Raw genomic sequence first — 21830 nt, 5'->3', positions numbered from 1 at the left:
GCTCATTTCATCCTCGCCTCTCCTGACTGTAAGGGTGAACCACAGATACCCCATGGAGGGGAGAAGGCAAGCAGCCCCCTCCGCCTCCATCCCTGCACTTGAGTGTGGCCCCAGGCTGTCCCCTGTCCCCAGACTGGCTTTCTGGGAGCTTACCTGGTGTATTAGGACACATGGGAATGTTTTTTTCTTTTACAGGATTCAGGGGCCAGAAAATTGTGTACAACAGGTAACATCTATGGAAAAGGGGCCTCCAGAACCCATGTTTCTGGAAGGATCCCCCTGCTGTGGCCAAGGCCACCTCTGGGGAGCTCAGGAAGGAGGAAAGGGCAGAGACCAAGACCAGAAACCCCTCCGCACTTTTCCAACCTCATGTCCTTGCCAGTTGAGTTGGAAGAGCTGGGGCCAATTCTTTTTTACCAAGAGAGTCAGAAACATACTTCCTGGGACTCTGGGAAGCAGCAGAGGGTGGGTGACCCCTTCCATAGAAGACAGCTCTGCCCCGAGTGGGGGATTACTGGTTTCCATTGCTTCTCGCGTTTGGAGTCCTGTGACACAGGATGAGGAGGACGTCTGCCAGGCCCAGGGAAAGAAGGAGTCACTTCTGTCCCACATTTTGATGCCAAATTCTTTCTTCCAGCAAATCCATGTCAGGCTGTTACTGGCTGGCGACCTCCTTCCAAGTCCCACTGAAAGTCTGCATGTCCTGGGGGAATCAGGGCCTTGGCCAAGTCCCTTCTCATTTCTGGACCTCATCTCCTCTCTGCTTTGCCCACATCAGGGTGGTGGGAAGAGGAAAGGGAAGCTGCTTTGAAAAGCAATTTTGTAAAAGTGTCCTAGAGGTAGAAGCCATTTCCTTTCTTTTATTTTCCTTCTTTCTCTGTTTCTTTTTATAAGACAGTGTGGGCACAGAAGCGTGTAAACCATTTTGTTCAGAACTATTCCACGAATTTGCCACTCTATTGTTCTGATGGAAATCTCCAGAAGATGGAGTACTCTCCAGAATGTCAAAAACTTGTAGTGGCTGTGCCTACTTCACTAGGCTATTTTGCCCCAGCAATTTCATAGGAGCACAGAATTTTAGGGCAGTAGTTCTCAAAGTGGGCACCCTTCCCAGACCAGCCCATCAAGCAGCAACTGGGAGACTGGCTAGAAATGAACATTCTCAGGCCTCACCCCAGGCCTACTAAATCAGAGACTCTGGGGGTGGCGTCCCGAAATCTGAGTTTTAATAAGCTCACTAAGTGACAGATCACAGTGAAAGTTCGAGAACCACCACTGCACCTTTGGAAGTTCCAAACTATCAGGGGCCTTCTGATCTAGGGGATCTGTACTTGGGAGTCCACAATGAAGCTTTGAGACATCTGCACTCCCGGAAATTATATGCACAATGTTCTATCTGAGCACACGAGTGCAAGTTTCCCTGGAGAAAATCCACAGCTTTTTCAGAGAAGGAGAGCGACCTGTCAAAGATCACACAGCCACAGAAAGGCACTGACTGCCCTGGAATAGGGGCCCCCAAGTTCACGTGTCAGCAGGTGCCCTCCCTCCAGCCAGCCCCTGGTTGGCCCCAGCTTACCCATAACCTCACCTGAGAGATCCAAGGAGTTACTGTCAGGGAAATCGAACTCTCCTGCAAAGCACAAAAGTGGGCATGAGTCAGCACACACAGCCATCCACGTGTGGGGCCATGCAGGGTATACTCTCCACCCTGGTAGCCCAAGGCCATCCCTGGTCCAGACGCCAGAGGTGGGGTCTTGGCCAAAAGGCCTCAGCGCACATGGCAGCCACACACTGCTCTGACACACCATGCCTTCTAGCATCGATCTCATTTGCTTTGTATTTCTGTGATGCTAATGATGGCCCATGACTCAGTTCTCCCCACTGGGCAACAGGAAGTGGAAACGGGATATTGTCAGGAAGGTGGGAGGGCCTCTGGACTGGGAGGGGAATGGAAAAGGATGACTGGCCCTTTTCCAGAAAAAGGCAAGGAGCAGCAATATGGGTCCCGGCCTTGGGTCTCTTCTTTGGTCTGCAAGCCTCCATCTCAGCCCCAAACCTATCTCATCCTGGATGAGCCCAGGACTTCATCCTCAGACATTTTTTTTTTCTTTCTCCTGACTCTTTATTCTCACCTCCATCCTTTCTTATCAAGAATCCCCTGCTGGCAATGAACCCTCGTTTCCTTTCCACTTCTCAAAGTCCTGCTTTTAACACGTAGCTGACATGCCACCCTCTCCAGGAAGCCTCTCCGGACCTACTCATTATCCCGCCTGCATACTGCATAGCGAGGTCTCCCATGCTCTCAAGCCTGCCCTACATTTCAACTTCACAGCCACCAAGGATGTCAGTATCTACGTGGGCTCACACACACATTCAGGCCTGTATGTATGCTTGGGCACACGGGTAGGCTCGTTTTCCAACCCCTCCATGCGTGTGTCTCATACTCCCAAATCAGCCCGTGAGCACCCAACACCAAGGCACCTGTGCCTTCCATCTGCCTGTGTCCCCCACCTCCCGGATGCCAAAGGTGGCTGGTGTGGGGAGAACCTGGTCTCTGATAAGCCTCTGCTTCCGCCCCCACCCATTCCCAGCAGTCAGAACTGGGCTCTCGCTGGATGGACAGATGGACAGATAGATGATCAGCAGCCTGTCTTCTCCAAGGTTCCTCTTACCAATGGTTTCCATCTCCCACACTGAAACAGAGAAAGAGAGACAACACAGAGGTGAACAAGGGGGCTAATGGTGAGTCTGCTCTCACTGGGTCCTGTCGATTTCCTCCCTCTCCTGCTCCCTACTCCCAGACTCTGCTGGGGACCCAAGGCCATGAGGACTACAGGCTGGGGGTGGGCCAGACACGGGACCCAGTTAAGGAGAAATGAGAGGAGGAGAGAGATCAGTGCTCTTGTATCTTCAATAACCTGCAAAGCAACAACTACTACAGCGAACAGATTCAGCCTTGGAAACCGCAAAACAAAAGGAGAAATGCCATTCTCAACTTTCTAACTATTTAAGGCAAATCTCACTGATCCAGCTTTGTGAACAGAGATGCTAAAAGGCCCTGCCTTAATGAGCCATTAAGAATCAGGTGTAAATAACACATTCATCATGCAATTGCCAGAGGGAGGGATATAGTACGAAGGTCTTAAATCTTAAAATCTTAATTTACTGCTGATTCATGTTGCCTTTTTTGTTGTTGAAAAGCAGCAGTCTTGCCATGGTACCTGACTCAAAGTGGATGTGTAAGAAACTTCAAGTAAACGATGAATGAGAGGAATACATGCACGGAGGAAGTGATGAAGGTGGTTTCCATAGGAACGCATCAGAGATGCGGCTGAGTCACCTGCGGTCACCACACCTGATGCCCCGCCATGCACATGGTACCCCGCACCCCAGCGCTTCCTGAGTTTGTCTCCTCTTTCAAATTCATTTCCTGTCCTGCTCTGGGTCACGCCCAGTCCCCCAGTTTTCAGGATGAGACAGCCCAACTGCCACCCTCCCTCTGGGCTGGCAGGTCTGGAGGTGGGAGGTGTGGCTGAAAGCTCCACAAGGGGAAGTGGGGGGGAGGGGAGGTGGGGCATTGTAGCTAAACCCTGCTTCCGTGGTCTTTGCATGGGGCCTTGCACCCCAACATACTGCCACCTTCTGCAAGCCCCTTCCCCTCTGGGCAGGGTCAGGGATGTTGTAGAGTAAAAGTCCCAAGAGTAAAAGAAAATACGCCTCTGCCTCTCACAGACAGGGTGGGGGACGGAGGTAGGCAAGACTCCCTAGTGGACTGGAACTTGGAACTCTCCAGTTCTAGAAGGACATTGGCCTAAGCCTTAGGCAGGTGAAACAGGAAGCTGAGGGCCAGGTGGCAAAGTCCTGTGCATGACCACACAAGTGACTCAGATCCCTCTAATCCCTCCATCTTCCTCTAAACAAGGTTCCAACCCAGGGCTCAGCAGTCAGTGGGCCAGTTCTCAGGATATCACCTGCCTGGAGTCCAGCCCTGCTTCCTCTCCCTGCCCCCACTACCTTGGTGCCCTGCTTCCCTTGATGGCCACAAGGAGTAGGGTGAGGACCAGGGTCTGGCTATAGGCCCCTCCCAGAGTCAGTGTGGACTGGCTGGACAGCAGCCTTTCTTAGGAGCTACAAGGTCCTAGCTGAAAGGTGGGAACTGGCCTGGAAAGCCCAGCGGACTCACCCCCAAAGAAGAGATCTGCATGATCCCCTTTTCCTCAGACCCCTGCCCTTGGAGATGTAGTCATTAAGGCCTTGTGCCTTTAGGCAGAGCACTGCCCCTCTCCTCTGCCTCCTGTCCTTACATCTTTTTTTTTTTTAAGTTTATTTATTTTGAGAGAGACAGAGACAGCGTGAGCAGAGGAGGGGCAGGGAGGGAGGGAGGAGAGAGAGAGAGAGAGAGAGAGAGAGAGAGAGAGAGAGAGAGAGAGAACCCCAAGAAGGCTCCACATTATCAGCGCAGAGCCCAACGTGGGGCTCAAATTCACAAACTGTGAGATCATGACCTGAGCCAAAATCAAGAGTTGGATGCTTAACCGACTGAGCCACCCAGGCACCCCTCCTGTCCCTACGTCTTGAGTCATACAACTCAGCCACTGCCCACCCCTAGGACTCTCAAATTGGTCTGGGGCCCCTGAGTATCTCCATAGCATATCAATGGCCCCCCAAGACCTGAAACACAGACATGTCCCAAACTGAGCTCTTTGTGACAACATACCCAGTATCTAAGTGGGTATGTGAGTGTGGACATGGGCGAAGAGTCTTACATCCAGCTGCCTAAGGGTGTCTTGTTGTGTGTCCATATCTGGGTGTCTCTCTGAGCCTCTGAGCATCCCTGCATGAAGTATATTGATAGTAACACCAACTAACATTATTGACCATTAAAATGTGTCAAGGCCTGGACTGAGTGACTACCACATGCATTCCTCCACTGATTCCCCAGTCACTATGCCACATTCCCATTTGACAGACTAGGGACAGAGGGGTGAATTGCCTTGCTCCAGGCCCCACTTGGGTAAGTGATGGAGCCCACATCTGAGAGCACGTTGCCTCACGCATACGGCACATCTCCACGTCGACCTGGGGGCCCAGTCTGCAGGTGCCTCCGTGGCCCCGTGTGGACCAGGGTCTGTGGTTTCACCCTCCCACCAGTATGGGAGCTCTGGAGTGGGGAATATCGGCCTTCAGGATGTCCCAGGTAGGTCGGGGGCCCAAGTGTGGGGAGCAGACTAGACCAATCGAGGCCTAAAGAGGTCCCAGGGGGAAACTCACCTTGGTCTGGGTTGAAGATTCGGAAGAGTTCAGGGCAGCTGACGAGGACCATCTCCCCCACACGGGCAGGCTTCCAACACGTGAGGTTGTCCCACATCCCGGGGCAGCCTGTGCGGAAGAGAGCCGTGGTGAGGGGGGCCCAGCCCCACACATGCACACGCACCACACACATGCACACATGCAGGGGTTCACATGTGCACACATACACCCTTGTGAGCCAGGCCCTTGCAGTGGGAGGGAAGAGTTTCCTGGAGGGAAGGTGAGGCTTACTGTGTGAGGCAGGGCTCAGCCTCATCCCTGAACACCCCTCAAAGAGGAGCTGGGACATTTAGGAGTTCCTGGGGTGGGGAGGGAGCGCTCATCTGACTTTGCATCTCCCACAGACCCACGGTGCTGGCAGGACTGCAGGGAAGAGAGAAACAGAGCAGCAACAGGACAGGGCGGGATCAGTAAGCATGAGAGGCCGGGGGTCTTTACAGCAACCTCCCATCATCCCGCACCAGCTCCCCCCAGTCCTCCAGGCCTCCACTATCACTCTGGGGGCCAGCTTCAGCTCGGCCTCCTTGGTGGGCCTTCCCTGCCCCTAAGGGGAGGGCTGGGAACTGGCTGGCCTGAGGGTGCTGCTCCAGGGCCGCACCTGCCTTCCAGATGGCGAGGCTCTGACACCTGAAGGAGGAGGGCAGAGGCATCCAGGCAGAGGCCTGCATGGCCACGGCCCGGGACTGTGAAGGGACGCAGTGTGGGGGCAGGGGGGACACGGGCCCAGTTCAGGCAAATACTGAGAGCTGGAAAGGGAGGAGGGAGCAAGGACAGGCTGAGGGGTGTCTGGGAATCATCCAGATTTGGGTCTCACTGGACATGCACTGCTGGGAGCATGACGAACTTGATATAATTTGATATTATTTGACGAACCAGATATTATTTGGGGGCTCAGCAGACCCTCCTGCCCCTCTGCCCACCATGCATCCTCTCTCTCCTTCCAGCTCCCACACTCCCTGTGGCCACTTTCTCACCTCCCTTCATGCTCCACCCTTTCCTGACTCTACCTCCCTCTCCACTGAAATGTCTCTGGCCTGGGCCACCAGCCGCCCACAGCCCACCTCGTCACCCTGGCAGGGCTTGCCCTGCTGACCCTGTGTGAATGCAGGTGCTGGCGGCCACCCTGGCCCTGGCCTCTCCCCTCTCCCCTTGGACAAGACCACTGGTTCATGGACTTAAGGACAGAGCTACACACAGACAACCTCCCCATCCCGAGTCCTGCACTCCCTGAAAGCAGCCTCCCGTGGCTGGATATCCCTAGCATAAAGGGTCCGGGGCAATCCAAACCAGCATGTCCAAGACTCAACTCAGCATCTCCTACTAAAGCCTGATCTCCTGTCTCAGCCCCAGCTAGACACCTAGACTTGATGTCGCCTCGGTTGACCCTCTGGCTAACCTAGTCGTCTTCAAACTTTAGCAAGCACCCTTAGCCTGCATAATTAGCTAAATCTCTCTTTGTAAATCTGTAGATCACGCATTCTTTCTTAGAAAAGAACAGAGCCCTTCTGCATGTCACCAACCTGGCCAACCTCCGAGCACCATAATGTTGTCTTTATAGCTGGCACCATCGAGTGGGCATGTAATCAAGAAATGTAACAGACCACCGCACTCCCTTAACTGATTAACTGCCCTATACCCATTTAAACAAATCCCTGTTGGTGGTGGGGGTGGGGGGGTTGCCTCGGAGGCTCAGCTGGTTGAGTGTGTGACCTCGGCTCGGGTCATGATCTCACAGTTCCGCGAGTTCGAGCCCCACATCGGGCTCTCTGCTATCAGTGCAGAGCCCGCCTCAGATCCTCTGTCCCTCTCTCAGCCCCTCCCCACTCATTTTCTCTCAAAAATGAATAACCATTAACATTAATTAATTAATTTAAAAAATAAAAAAAAAATCTCTGGGCCAGGCAGAAACCTCAGAGTTGGCCTTTGGACAAGGCTGCCTTCTCCCCAGTGGCCTTTGGACAAGGCTGCCTTCTCCCCAGTGGCCAGCTTCCTGAACAAAGCCTATATTCCTTTCCAATCAAAATTCATATCTCGAGCATTGGCTTTTTGAGCAAAGGGTAGCTGAAGTTGGGTTTCGGTAACAGACCACCCTTGCTAGGTCTCCTTCTCCTTCTTGTTCCAGGTCTAACTGAACACCATATCCTGTTGGTTTGAGTTCCAAATATTTGTGGAATCCATGCCCTATTCTCCATCCCCCTACCCCCACCTAGTTAAGGGGCAACCTACCTTTCATTGGGACCATAGTCTCCTCCACCCCACACAGCTGTGACAGTGATCTTTCCAAAAGGAAGATCCAGCCTGGTCATACAGCCCACCCCACCTCAAGTCCTTAATATGGCCCCCAAGGCCCGGCCCTCACTTTCCCCTCACTTTTCCCCTGGCAGTTCACCCAGGGAAGGGACATGAAGCGAGAAGGGCATGGAGGAGGGAGCCCCAGGGAATCCCACATTTACCAGGTGGGCAGTAGAGGTACATGTGGTGATGTAATTCCTAAGAGGGGACAAAGGTGGAGGAGAGAGGTGGCTGCATGGGGCGGGGGGGGGGGGGGGCGGGTCTGACAGCAGAATACAGTTTCAGGAAGAGACCCACATCCTGCTGAGGGGTCTATAAATAAGGGCTTTAGAGAGGGCTTCTCTACCAGATAAGAGACAGCCAGTGGGTGACCCACAGTGTCCCACCCCACAGAGCTATTGTGACAATTCATGAATTCATACATGTAAAGCTCTTAGAACTCCAGGCTCACTCAATGCATGTTCACCGTTGTTACTGTCATTAATTTCATTATTTCAATTAGGTGTCCCTGGGAATCATTCCCCTGAGACAGGCCCAGGCAGGGAGAAGCAGCAGAGCCCTGCAAGGTGAGGAGAAATGCCAGTGGGGTGCCACCAACAGGTCACAGAGGATGCCTGGGCAGGCACTAGCTGGGACAGGGGGTCTAGGACTGGCCTCATGTGCTCCCAGCCTCTCTGTTGGGGCCCATGACAGACTTATGGGAGGCGTTTGGACAAGAAGGCACCCAAAGCTTCCAAGTGCAGAAAACCCAGTCTCTCAGAATTCAGATCTGACTATTTTGGAATTCACACCCAGTCACGTTGGCATATAGTCTCCTGCTCCTGGAATGACCAAGCTTGGGAGCTGGAAGCACCATAGAAAACTCTGAAAGGTAACAAACCAAGAAGACAAGGACACTGGGGTGAGAGGGGAGCAGGGTCCCAGGCCTCACTGGGACCACCAATAATATCCAGTGATCGCCGATTCCTGTCCACCCTTCACAGCAGGACATCCAGCCGGCATGTGGCTCCTTATGACATCATGTCCTTGAAAGAGACCCAACAGCACATCTTTGGCTGCCACGGTCCATGCTGATGGTGGAATGGCTGTGGAGTGTGGCTGTGTCTGGCCCATGCCCTAGAAGCCCCAGCCAACAGATGTTCCCTTAATGTGGAACATTAGGCCCTGGCAGTGCCAGCTGCTACTGCCAGCTGACATTCCCAAGGTCTCAGACCACTCTAATTTCTCTTTTTGTTCTGTGTGTGTGTGTTTATTTATTTATTTTGATAGAGAGCGAGCATGTGCAGGAGGGGCGGAGAGAGAGAGAGAATTCCAAGCAGGCTCTGCACTGTCAGTGCGAGGAGCCCAATGAAGGGCTCAAACTCAGGAACCCGAGAGATCATGACCTCAGCCAAAACCGAGAGTGGAATGCCTAACTGACTGAGCCACCCATGCACCCCTCAAGCCACTTTCAATAGAGGGAGCATAGTCCTGAGGGCTGAAGGGCAGGGAAGGATACAGGGCTCAGGCAGAGGTGCCAGGAGGGGAGAAGGGGACCCCCAGGTTGGAGGCCAGAGGTGCACAGGCATGGTGGGAAATGCATTCTCAGTCCGGGGCTGCCCTCCCTGGCCCCATTGCCCAGACAAACATCTACCAAGGGGTATCTGCCAAGGTGTGCGACCCTTCCCCGTGGCCTGCCACACTATCAAAGCCCTCCTCTTGCCTCCTTAGGCTCCCAGCATGGTTCCCCTCCAGGGACTAAGGGTCCTAGGAGCAATTCCTACAGCGTCAGGGCAGATGGAAAGACTAGAACTAAAATCCGTAACTCTATTTTAGTGACAGAGCCAGACACGCTCCACAAACTGGGCCCAATCCCAGTACCTGGACTTAGAAGACTGTAATATCATGATATAATAAGAACTATATGTTTGGTCTTCGTCCCAGGTCCTAGGCAGAGCTCCTAAATCCTTGGAATTTCCTCAAGAGGATGAGACTGTCTTTTGTTATTCATAAGACCCTTTCAACAACTCCTGAGTTTATGCTAATGAGGTGACTCTTGGCTGCTGTGGCTGGTTGCCAGGGGAACCAACCACGTGATTTCAGCCGCACCCACCAACCTCAGAGGAGGAGGGGCTAATCACCAATGGCCAAGGGTGTAGTCAATCATACGTACATTACAGAACTTCCATAAAAACCCTAAACAATGGGGTTCCAAGAGTTTCTGGGTTGGTGAACACATCCACATACTAGGAAGGTGGTGCACCCCAAACTGCACAGGGACAGAAGCTCCTGCGCCTGGGATCCTTCTGGACTTTGCTCTGTGAACCCCTTCGTCTGGCTGTTCATTTATATCCTTTAGAGTAAACTGGTAAACATGTTTCCCTGAGTTCTGTGAGCCATGATCACAAATTATTGAACCTGACAAGGGGGTCATGGGAACCCCCAATTTGTAGTCAAGTCAGACAGAAGAGTGTGTAACATGGGGACTCGTGATTTGCAAAATTGGTGTGTGAAGTGGCAGGGGTGGGGTGGGGGGGCAGTCTTGAGACTAAGACCCTTAACCAGTACGGTCCATGCTAACTCCAGGTAGTTAGTATCAGAAGTGACTTAAATTGTAGGGAGACCACCTGGGTCCCACAGAAAACTGGAGAATTGCTTGGTGTGGAAAACTCACATATTCAATGTCAGAAATGCTCTGAATAGAGACACAGTTCTCCTTTAGGGGACAATGTCCCTGACCCCATCGGGAGCTCACAGACCTCTGCCCACTGGGGGCAGGAGGAAACTCCAGTGGCCACATCAAGGCTTCCCAGAATGCCCATGCACACTTCTACAGCTCCCCCTCTTAGCCCGTCCCTGAGGGAGGTGGTGTGGGCTCTGATGGGGCCTGCTCTGAATCCCCCCCCAGAAACCCTTTCTGGGGAGATGAGGAGGATAGGATCTGGGCTCTGGAAAGAGCCTTGAGTTTCTCTAAGTAAGGACAGCAACTCGTTTTCCTCCCACCCCCACAGAATATATCCAGCTTCTCTATCCCCATCTGTTCGGGATACCGAAACACCTTTTCTCCTTCTCTTCTCCCTCCTCCTTTTACCCTTTTCTTTCTTTGCATTCTCCCCTCACCCTCCCATTTATTCTCTCGTTTATTCAAGAAACTCTGTGTCTGTTATGAGTCAGACGCTGCAGAGCAATACAGGAGTGAATAAAACAGCCCTAGTCTCTGCCTGCACAGAGCTTATAGTCTGGGGGTCATGACAAACATTTTGCATTTTATGCTAAATGCTAAGAAGAAGGCTCAGATGATGAATTACCTTCCTATGCTACTGCAACAAAGCAGACTCAGTGACCTAACTGCCCCAATTTCTTACGGTTCCGGAGGTCAGAAAGTCCAATATAGGCGTCACTGGACTACAATGGAGATGTCTGCAGGGCTGCGTTTCTTCTGGAGGCTCTAGGGTGAGTCCATCTCCTTGTCTTTTCCAGATTCAAGACATTCTTTGCCCTGCGGCCCCTTTCACCATCTTCAAAGCCAGTAGCAAAGCATCCTCAAATCTCTCCTTCTCTGACCCTCCCGCCTCCTTCCTTCCCTTATAAGGACCCTTGTGATTATATTGGATCCACCTGAATATTCCAGGTAACTCTCCCCATCTTAAGATCCCTAACTTAATTACACCTGCCAAGTTCCTTTTGCCATGTAAGGTAATACATTCACAGGCTTTGGGGATCACGACGTGGACATCATTGGTGGGGGCATTGTTTTGCCTCCCACAGATGCGTTTTAAGACAAGGAGTCACATGGTCTGATTCAGCTGCGTGGGAAGGTAATACATTTCAAGAGAAGCAAATCAAACATGGAGACATGTCTGTTAGGATATGGCAGAAGTCCAGGGGATGGCGGAAGGACTTGATGTGGAGCCAGGACAGCGGAGATGGAAAAGGCATTCTGTGTAGGTGAGCTGGGAGGCAGAACGGATGGGCTTGGTGACAGACAGGCCAGACACGGCTGGCAAGTGCACTCATCCACATTATGCGGCTGAGTTCTCACCAACAGTATGTGGAGGTGATGAACTGCTCTCAAAGGCTCCCCTCACATAGTCCGCGCCGTTTCCCTCCCTCTCCCTTCTCTGTAGCATCCTTGGAGGCCACACGTTGAGGGGGGCAGTGTCCTGAGATGGAAGGAACCCAGATCTCTGAACGACTGTGCAGAGTCAAGCCCCACCTCCCACCTCTGCCAATCACACCGGCCTATGACGTGTGCAAGCAATCAAGACTGGTGTGTGCTGAGTCTCTGCAACTTTAAGGTTTTTTTTTTTTTCGGTTGGTTGGTTTTTGGTTTTTGTTACTGCAGCAAGAAGTCTAGGCTACCTTGACTAATGCGGTGAAAGAGAAGGAGGTACCAAGGATGCTACCTGGATTTCTGGCTTGAGGGTCTGCGTGGCTAGAGAGGTTCGCCATTCCCCACAGGGGAGAGAACCGGGTGAGAAGCAAACGGTGGAGGGTATTGGGCTGCGGCTCAGGAGTCTCGTTTGGAGCGCGTTCAGTTTGAGGTGGTGCCAAGAGCCAAGTGGAGGTAGATTTCAAATAGGCGGTTAGATAAAAGTCCACAGTGCAGAGGGGAAGTCGGAACTGGAAGCAGGGAACGGGGAGCGGTTGGCACAGGGGTGCGTGGTAGGGCCACGGACATGGATGACAGGTCCCGTGAGGCGGTGTGCATTAGAGAAGAAAAGGGAAGACAATAGGGCCTGGCCTCAACAGAAGAAGGCATGCCAGCATTCAGAGGAGGGGCTGGCAAAGAAGACGGAGGAGGGGTGGCCAGAAACATAGGGAAAACCAGACGTTAGTGACATAGCAGCCAGGAAAGCAGGCTCCAAGGAGGACACGGTCAAGTACATCATACACTGCTTCCCTCCCCTCCTCCCCCCTGCAGAAGAGGTCAAAAATCAGAATGGCTCCTATCCCCTGCGAGAGTTCTTTGCTTTGACGCCCCCAAGCCTCCCGCTTCACCTTTCCTCTGGTTCCCCAATTCTACGAAGTCCACCTGTGCCCTCCTGGCTCAGTCTGCGCGCCCCCACCCCCCGCCCCAACTCAAAGTCTCTATGGCACCAGGTCAGAGGAATTCAGACACCTCGAGTTTCCTGCTCCAGGGGATAGCCCTGTGCACTCTTGGGGAGCTGCTCCCACTAAGACACTGCACAAAGCAGCCAACGAGAGGAAGTGCCTTGCAACAGCAGGAGGGGAAAAGACCACTTGGGCACACTGAACAGAGAGAGAACACAGGGCCATTAGCCTCAACTGGAACAAAATAAGGAGCTAATCGCAGGTTGTCATGGTGATGATTTCGTCCAGTTCCCCACAGTGCTCAAAACCCATGAGACCAGGGGCACCAAAGGGACTCAGACAAAGACGCCGTCCTCCCTTTGAGGATGCTTGGGTATTGTTAGAACAAGCCCCTCATTTTAGCACACAATTCAAGGGTAAAAAATGATTCGATTTACTGCAATTTACTTTACAGCCAATATTTCTGATCCGTAAAATGGGGACCAGCTGTGATCTCAGTGCAAGGGGCATCGGGGGTTGGGGACTGAAGATGCAGCCCTCCCCTCTGGAAGTCAGTGGTTCTCGAAGTGGGGACCCCAGACCAGGAACACCATAGAGAACTTGCCAGAAATACAGATGTTCAGGCCCCACCCAGCCCCACTGAGTCAGAAATTCTGGGGCTGGGTCCAGTAATTCTGTGTTTTAACAGCCTTCCAGGAAGTTCTGATGCAGGCTCAAGTGTGAGAACTACAAGACTAAAGAAAAACCAGTTTGGACAGAAACGGGACCCTTTGTCAGACAGGGGCAGTAAATTCCTCCGGGTGAGGGTCCCTGTAGACCCCACTTCTCATGCTGAGGGCCCATTCAATCTCAGAGCAGCAGGGAGGTGCAGTCAAGAAGCTGATCTTGCTCCTGGGGTGAGGAGCCTGGGCCCAGCCCTGAAGTGGCCCCCCTTCCTCCGGGCCTCTCCTCTTCTGGTGAGAGTGGAGGTGGGGGCTGGGACACAACACTCTGCACCCAGGACAGGTCTCAGGGACTGGATCAGAATAGCAACAAGCAGGCTTTCTCATCTTCCCTCCAAGCCTCCTCCCTCCTGCCCCAGCCATGGCCACCACCGTAGGCCTCTTCCATCTTTTCCAGAGTAGGGGGCACCCCCAAGGAGGACCACACCCAAAAAGCCCACTGAAATGCAGAGAGGGCCTCCAGGCTGTGGAAGCCCACAGCCCTGCAAAGGGGAGGTGCTGGCTGGACTCACCCTGCACGGGCAGGCCACTTGGGCTGAGCAAGGAGAACAAAGCCACCAACCCAGCAGGCTGCGCCTGTGACCTGTGTGGGTCCCGGGGACTGTCAAGAGTGGAGACACCGTTCCCACGCACCGGAGTCCTTTCTCCTTCTCTCTGGGCACAAGAGCACTGCGGCACAAAGGGCACCCCCCAGCTAGAAGGGCAGACCTGGGTCCTGTCCCAGAGCTGGCTCCAGCCTTCTGTGTGACTCAGCCAGTGACTGCCACCTCCAGCCTCGACCTCTCCCTGTGTCACGTGACAGAGCTGGACTCAGTGCTGTCTCAAGCCCCATTGAGCTTTCAGGGCTTAGGATGAGGTACAAAACCATTAAATATAGCTCCTCAATAACAGTCTCAATAAACATCTTTAAAACACACCAAGGACGCTGTGAACAAAACCACGTAGTGGTCTGTGGCCTGACCTGTATTTTCTACCCTGTCTTCAGCTGTCTGCTGAGCTCCGGTACCTTTCCCCGCTACCCCAATCCCACCCCTACATCTCTCTGTCCCTTGGCTTCTACTCCGAAGGTCACTCTGTGCATTACCATGTCCTCTTTGGGGTGTCCCAGGGACAGACAAGGATTTGACCAGAAACAGCTGCCTTCGTGGGAGCTGCCCACAGCCCCAACCACACACGCACGGTAGCATGGAACAACCTCACCTCCAGCAGACCAGTGTCCTCCTTCCAATGCACTCACTTCACTGGATTTAAAAGATGATGGGGAAACATACGAAATACATATAAATATATTTCTAAAACAGGTCAGTGCATTACTGTGAGTTCACAACTCACAGTTACTGGAACAAGCCGACAGATCTTTTTCCATTTGCAAGTGCATCGTGCGCTTAGGGACAGAAGGGGCAGGGGAGGGGCAAAGAAGGGGTGCAGCGAGAGGGCTGGCCTCTCTCAGTTCACCCAAGCACGGACTGGCAACCCCATGCCAACTGCCAATTCTCCGTTACATCTGACTCTTGGCTAAGAATGAGCTCCCAGCCTGGCTTGCTTGTGCTCTGGGACCTGTTCCCTCATCCAAGACGACATGGGCACCCCGTGGATGCTATCCTCTGCCCACACCAATGGTTCTCAAACTCGGATATCCTGTAGAATCATCTGAAGGCTTTTAACACATACTTTTAATAACCTCCCTCCCCCTCCCTGCCCCCAAATGCTGATCACATGGGCCCGGGAAGGGCCTGGATATCAGCATCTTTAAGTGCCCCCCCGGGTTTCTAACGCACTGCACACAGCACAGAGACGAACTGCTGCCTGTATTTCACAAGCAGGCTGAATCGGAAGGTCCAGCAGCCTGGCTCGGCTGCACAGCAACAAGGATGCCACAAGGACCTGAGGCTCAAATGGAACACACGGGGGAAATGAAGGGGCCAGCAAACTCTCCCCTGTCTGCTGACAGCAAGACCGGTGCTCTCCCAGAACTTCGACACTAGAAAGATGCCCAGAGGCCACATGCTCTGAAGCCCCCTGAGGAGGGGTTCTTCCAACCTCAGCTTGTAGGGGAAAACCCCTGCTGACCACGGGCCTGCAGTGAACCGGGCTGGACTCTCCTGGGTCTCTCCTTCCACGGCCCTGGCGCTGGGGCCTGGGCAACCCGGCCAAGCGGGTCACTGGAAGCTGAGGCCTCATGCTATCCTGGCCCCTAGAAACACAAATGCCCTTTAGCCTTTTTGTAGCCAAGTGAAGTACAGGCCTCTGGGGGCACGTTGAAGGCCCTCCTCACCTACCTACCTCTCTCTCCAGCTTCATTGCAACTTCCTCTTGCCAAGTGATATTTCACTGCACAAGGCAGGAGGGTGTGGTTCCGCACCTCCTCTGAGCCACAGAACAATGTAGAGGTTAACAGCAAGGACTCCAGAACTACCAAAGGCACATGCCGGCCCCTCCTTCCCTGGCTGCGGGACTTACCAGGTAACGGGCTAACAAGCTCACTTCTGTGAGTCTGCGGAGCCTCAGCTGTAAAATGGGAGGGAAAACTCTGCCCAGCCCATGGGTGGCTGAGGTTACGTGAGCCACACCATGCAACGATGTGCGTGGGAAGATTCAGAAGCTGCCCCTGGTATTTAAGTGCCAGCTGTTACGGTCCCCACCCACCCTACTCACTGTTCCCTTCCTACCTTTATCGGGTCATCCCCCTCCTGGAGGTCTCTCTCCCCTTCCCATGCTTCTCCATCGGCCTTCTGCAGCCTGGATCTGGTTCCCAGCCCCTCCTCTGGTCTTCCAGAAAACCTTTCCAGGGGCGCCTGGGTGGCTCAGTCGGTTAAGCGTCCGACTTCAGCCCAGGTCATGATCTCGCGGTCTGTGAGTTCGAGCCCTGCGTCGGGCTCTGGGCTGATGGCTCAGAGCCTGGAGTCTGCTTCCGATTCTGTGTCTCCCTCTCTCTCTGCCCCTCCCCCGTTCATGCTCTGTCTCTCTCTGTCTCAAAAATAAATAAACATTAAAAAAAAAAATTAAAAAAAAAAGAAAACCTTTCCAGATTGTTCCAAAATGTACTGCTCTGCTTCCTGCAGAGACTTCCACACTTCCCCAGAACTCAGATCTAGCAGAAGATGGGAGGGACACCCTAGAGGTAGTCCACACTGTAAGATGACAACTCTAAGTAACTATAACATCTCTGACGAGTACTCAGCAAATGTCACATGTCACCCTTAGCACTTTCCACGATTGGCACTAAGTGCAATAATCTTATTTGATAGATATTATTTTCCCCTCCATTTTGCAGACTGAAAAATGAAGGTGTTAAGTGCCCTTCACAAGGTCACTTGGCTGGTGATGGGGACTAAGGCCTCAGGGTATCCTATCCTTCTTCCGAGGCAGTGTATCCCAGTGGTTGAGGGCACAGAATGCCTGGATACAAGTTTCACTTCTGCATCTTATTGAACTGTCTCTAAGCAAGGTATAAAACCTCCTTGTGCCTCAGTTTTCTCATCTATAAAATAGGGGTAATAATAGGCCCTACCTCCTACGTTGCTGCAGAGGGAGAAGAAAAGCACTACCACAGTGACCAACACACGGTAAGTCTTTGTAAATATTGACTATTAACATGATCCATCCCACCCCCACATTTTAATAGAGAATGTTCTAAGCCACAGAGAAAGAAAGGGCCACAGAGGTGGTGGTCCGGCTGGGCCCTCAGCCTCCTTTTCTTTTCCACCTGTTGGCTGCCTTTTGACTTTGCTTAATAAGGTTTCAGCTTATCATGTGAGTTGAAAGAATGAGTGAGTGAATGAGTGGGTGAACGAAATAAACGAGAGTGACTGAGAGTGAACGAGTGAGTGAATGAGTGAGTGAATGAATGAGTGAACAAATAAGTGAATGAATGAGTAAGCAAATAAGTGAGCAAATGAGTAACTGCCTGAATAAGAGAATGGGTGAGTGAATGAATGAATGAATGAATGAACAAATGAATGAGCAAGTGAAGGAATGAATGAATGAGTCAATGAATGAGTGTGTGGGTGGATGAGTGAATTTCTTCCACAGACCTGGGGTCCCTCACCCAAGTCCAGTTTTGAGGGTGACCTGTGGTGAGTCCTGACTCACAGGGCCCCTAGGACTCTCAGCCAGACCCTCTCTGTAGCCCACCCCCAGCCACCCCCTCTCTGTAGCCCACCCCTCCAATTCAGGGTTCCAGATACAGGAAGTTACCAATTCCCCTCCCCCTCCTCTTGCTGCTGGGGTCCCCTCAGCCTAGAATGTTCTTGCCACTCATCCATCCCTGGGCTTTCACCTGCCATCACGTGTCTGCTCCTCCCTAAGCCTAGCTTACGGGTTTCAACCTCAGGAATCACCTGAGGAGCCTTTAAAAATCATGACTATAATGAGCTGTGGTTCTGATTTAATTGGTTTGGATTGTGGCTTGGGTACATTTTTCTAAAAGCTCCTGGTGATTCTGATGTGCAGCAAGGTTTGAGAACCAAGAATCTGGTTTAAATACCCCCTTTTCCATAAATCCTTCCCTATCTTCCCCACAGAGAACTCCTTTCCCCCTCTTCTGAGCAGCACGGTGTAGGGGACAGCGAGACCCCCTCCCCCCACTCCCCCTGGGGAGGGAGTCCATCGCTACATCTGTCTCACTCATGCTTCTTCTTCAAGAACACCCCTGTGGGCAGGCCTTCATGTCCTTTCCTAACCCAGGGCTCCCCAAATTGCTGTACAATTAACCTGCACCCCACCCTCCACCTCTACTCTTCCCTCCTGGATGCTTCTCATTGTTCAACCCCAAGTGTATCTGAGACCGGCCCTGGGCTGGGAAGCAGGGCACCTCAGCCTGATACCCACTCCCACCCCTGTGTGGTCTAAAGAGTCCCTGCCCCCAGGGCTCCCCACCTCCCATCTCCTAGACTAAAGGCTTGGACCAGATATTCATTTGGTTTCCTGCAACTGTTGTGCCCGTCTGGGACCCCTGCTTCAGCCTCCCTGGATGGCGGGGCCTAGAATCCACTTTCGGCCTTGGTTAGGGCTCAGCCAGAGCCCAGCCCGGAGGGAAAGGCCAGCATGGCCAGGAGCAGCTTCATTACCAGTTAATGTTCACTGACTGTACAGGGAGCTCAGCCCAGAGGGACCGTTACATTTAACTGGGCTGCCGATTAATCAAGTATTTAAACAGATGGTGCTCAGAAGAGCTCCTCATAAATGGGGAGCATCCAGAGGGAAAAGTGGAGCCCTCTAGCCTGGGCAGAGAGCCCAGCCTCCAGCAAGTGAGGTGCAAGTGAGGCCGGCAAGACCTCCAGGGATGCCCCCACCCCCAAATCCCCAAGCTCCCACACAGACCCTCTTCCTGGCCCCACTGGGACTCAGGAAGCTGAGGGTGCCTCGGCCCCATGGGCCTCAGTGTCCCATCTGCAATGGGGAGTCGGGAAGGGAGGGTTACACAGACCCCTGGTTCTCAGCCAGGGGTCATGCCACGCCCTCAGGACACTTGGAAAAGGTGCAAGGGATTTTGGGTTGTCACTGGCATCTAACGGAGAGAGCTCTGGCTGCTAAGCGTCCCGCAGCGCACAGCCCCATCCAGCACCAGAAAGCAGTACCCACCCCCCCCACCCCCGCCCCGCCACAATGCTAACGGCAGCCCCAGGAGAAGGACTGCAGCCAGGAGTGGGGTTCCTCCTGCAGCCTTGTTCTCTGGCTTCTGATGGAGTGAGCAGAGGAAGAGGGAAATGACCCCACATTGCCTGCCCTGGGCTGCCCAGGTGCTCTCTGGCTCGGCCACTGGCAACAGCTGTGTCCCTGCTGCCACCAGGCCCGGGCTGCTTGCTAATGAGCTCTCTAACGGCAGCTTCCCAGCTCAGACACCAGCCCCCATGGGAAAGAAGTGGCCACAGCCAGCCACCCAGAACAGCCTCCTCCAGAATGAGACATCCAGGGCAGGCTGTCTCCGAGGAGGGAAACCTGAGGGTCCTGCCCAGAGCAGATCCAGGACACCTCGCCCCGAAGGGTTTTCAGAAGGACCCAGGTACCTGAACCTTCCACAATTCTCTACAGAATGGCCAGAGGCTGGGACGCCAGTTTCCAAAGGTTGGGCTGGATACACTGGGGACACCAGGCCTTCCTCACCACCCTACTCACCTGGGAAGGAGTCATTCAAGCCCATCAGGTCGTTCACCCTCTGGATCTTCTCCAGGCACATGGCTTGCTCCTTCTTGAAGATGCAGTCAGAGTGCATGGCAGTGACCTGTGAGGGACACATGGGATGGACGGTAGGAGCGAGCTGGGAGGTTCATGTACAAGCCCTTTTACCTAAGCCCCAGGGGCAGTGTGTGATGGATGGGAAGCAGAAGCAGGAATAGTGCCAGAAAGATTTCCAGGCAGCAGGGGCCCCGGACTCCACTTTACCACAGATTCCCTGAGGCTCTTCTTCACCAATTCAATGTGTGGCCTTCAGTGGACTCCACCCCACCCTGGGTCTCAGTTTCCATGTGTTATAATAATATTAGCAAACACACATATAACACTATATTATTCACATGCGTTATTCTGTCATATGCACGTACACCTCAAGAACACTACAGAGTAGGTACTATTTTCATCATTCTCCATTTGACAGATGTGAATCTAAGCACAGAGACATTAAGTAACTTTTTCGAAGTCACACAGCTTAGTAGACCATACAGCAAGGCTCTGAACCTAGAGCAGTCTGGCTCCAGAGACCACGAGGCTATTGGTGTGCCTTAGGGAAGCAAGTAGGGGGTGGGACACAGAAGGGGCTTAGAAAGCTCATCCTCTCTCTCCTCTGGGGACTCAGAAAGGAAGTGCACTCCCAGGGGCGGCAGGCAAGGGAGCAGTGGTTGCATTCAGCAGGACCGACTAGCTGCTCTCATTTAGTCCTGCCCACATTTTACAAAAGCAGAAACCAAGACTCAGAATATTAAAAAGTTCCTGCCCAAGGTCACACAGCCAGCTAACGGCAGGTACTACATTTAAGCATAGGACCAAGTAACTTCAAAGCCCATGCATTACTATCATGACAGCTGTGTTCTAATGCTATCACTTTAACTTAAAACTCTGGGGCAGGGATGGTTCTTCAAAAGGATGTCTGCAAATACGGAGGCAGGCACAAGACATGTTGAGGGATCCAGTCTAGTCTTGACTATTCACAGATGTGCAGGCTTCCAGGGAGAGAGGCAAGTTTCTCCGTGGTCACGCAGTAAGGCAGGAAAGAGGCAGGACTGGCATCCAGGGCTCCGAAAACAGCACATCCACTGCTGGTCTAAATTCCCAGGTTGAGAGGCAGAAGCCAATGCCTAGGAACCTTCCTCCCTGACCCTTCCCGTGTTCAGGAAGAGGCATGAGCAAAGAGCAGGCTTCTGAGCTCTAACCTAGCAGAGACTCATGGGCTGGGGACTGGGATCAAAATACTTTCTGCCGCTGTGACTAGGGCCCCTGCATACAGTCAAGCAGGTTGTACACTTCACAACCCTAAAGGTTGCCACACATGTCACCAACATAATAGATTTATAAATTGTGTCACAATTTCTGGCCAAATGAGTACAGGGTCTTGAGGAAGGGGCACCCTTTGTAATTCACACAAAGGCACTGAATGGCCCAGTGGGGGTTCAGGCAGAGATACCAGCCAGGTGAACTGAGCTTGGCTAAGGGCATACAAAAGACGCAGCTTCTTCTCTGGGATGAGGGTTCAGATGAGCCTGGGGCTTCAAATGATCACAGAGGGGAGGGTCCTGGGCTCTTACCACAGGCAGCAGGAGGAAGGCAGCCAGAGAGGCCTGCAAGATGCTGGCCATGACGCTTGTCAATCCGGAAGGAGGCTCAGGCCAGCACTGCTCGCCTCCTACTCAGAGCAGCGCTGGGCAGCCCCAAGGTGTCTACAGGCTAGAGAGAAAGGAAGGCATGAGTCCCGTGGGTCCAGTGGCAGAGGAGGGGCAGGGACAGCCCTTCCTCTTGACACCCCCCCCTTACCTGTAGCAAGGCTCTCAGTCTCCAAGGGTAACCCACCCCCCGCCTTTGTCCATGCATTCTTTATTCTTCTATCAAACAAACACCTGCTGGGCTCCTACTCAGTGCTAGGCTCTGGGGACACAGTGGGAACACACCGGCTCAGGCCCCCATCAGACTACCAGAATGGTCTGGATGGCTTTCCCCTCTGCAGGGGACGACTGTCTCCCCCTATCTCCCTCCACTGAGACAGAGTTTTAGCTGGCACATGTGTGCCCACCCAGCAGGGACATTTCTTGGTCCCTCTTGCTCTCAGGTGCAGGCATGCGGTCAAGCTCCCACCTACGGAATACAGCTGGCAGGGCCACGTGTCACCTCTGTACCACCTGTCCATAATGCAGCACGAGCTCTCCGCTTCTGCGCCTTCGCCCTTTCCCAGTGCTGGACCCTACAAGCCTGGAAGGCCTACCTAGCGCCGGACTGCTACGTGAGAAAGAACCTCTCGCCACAGAGGGTCACTGTGTTCCAGCT

The 21830-nt window shown here is 53.1% G+C and overlaps 1 protein-coding gene across 2 annotated transcripts in view; it reads right to left on the bottom strand.

The window, feature by feature from the left end:
• Positions 1 to 21384, bottom strand: part of ADCYAP1R1 (ADCYAP receptor type I) — a 45463-nt gene extending 24079 nt beyond the window's left edge. For both annotated transcript variants that reach the window (XM_042969382.1, XM_042969376.1), the window contains exons 1-5: positions 21098 to 21384; positions 19476 to 19581; positions 5272 to 5379; positions 2673 to 2693; positions 1589 to 1630 (exon numbers count right to left, since the gene is read on the bottom strand). In XM_042969382.1, coding sequence (XP_042825316.1) covers positions 1589 to 1630; positions 2673 to 2693; positions 5272 to 5379; positions 19476 to 19581; positions 21098 to 21148 — 328 coding nt within the window. In that variant the 5' untranslated portion in view covers positions 21149 to 21384. The remainder of the gene's footprint in view (positions 1 to 1588; positions 1631 to 2672; positions 2694 to 5271; positions 5380 to 19475; positions 19582 to 21097) is intronic.
• Between the last annotated feature and the right edge of the window lie 446 nt (positions 21385 to 21830).

This window comes from Panthera tigris, chromosome A2, assembly GCF_018350195.1.
Source record: "Panthera tigris isolate Pti1 chromosome A2, P.tigris_Pti1_mat1.1, whole genome shotgun sequence".
Taxonomy (NCBI): Eukaryota; Metazoa; Chordata; class Mammalia; order Carnivora; family Felidae; genus Panthera; species Panthera tigris.
Note: the sequence above shows the minus strand (reverse complement) of the source record. Positions and strands in the feature narration are given on the sequence as shown.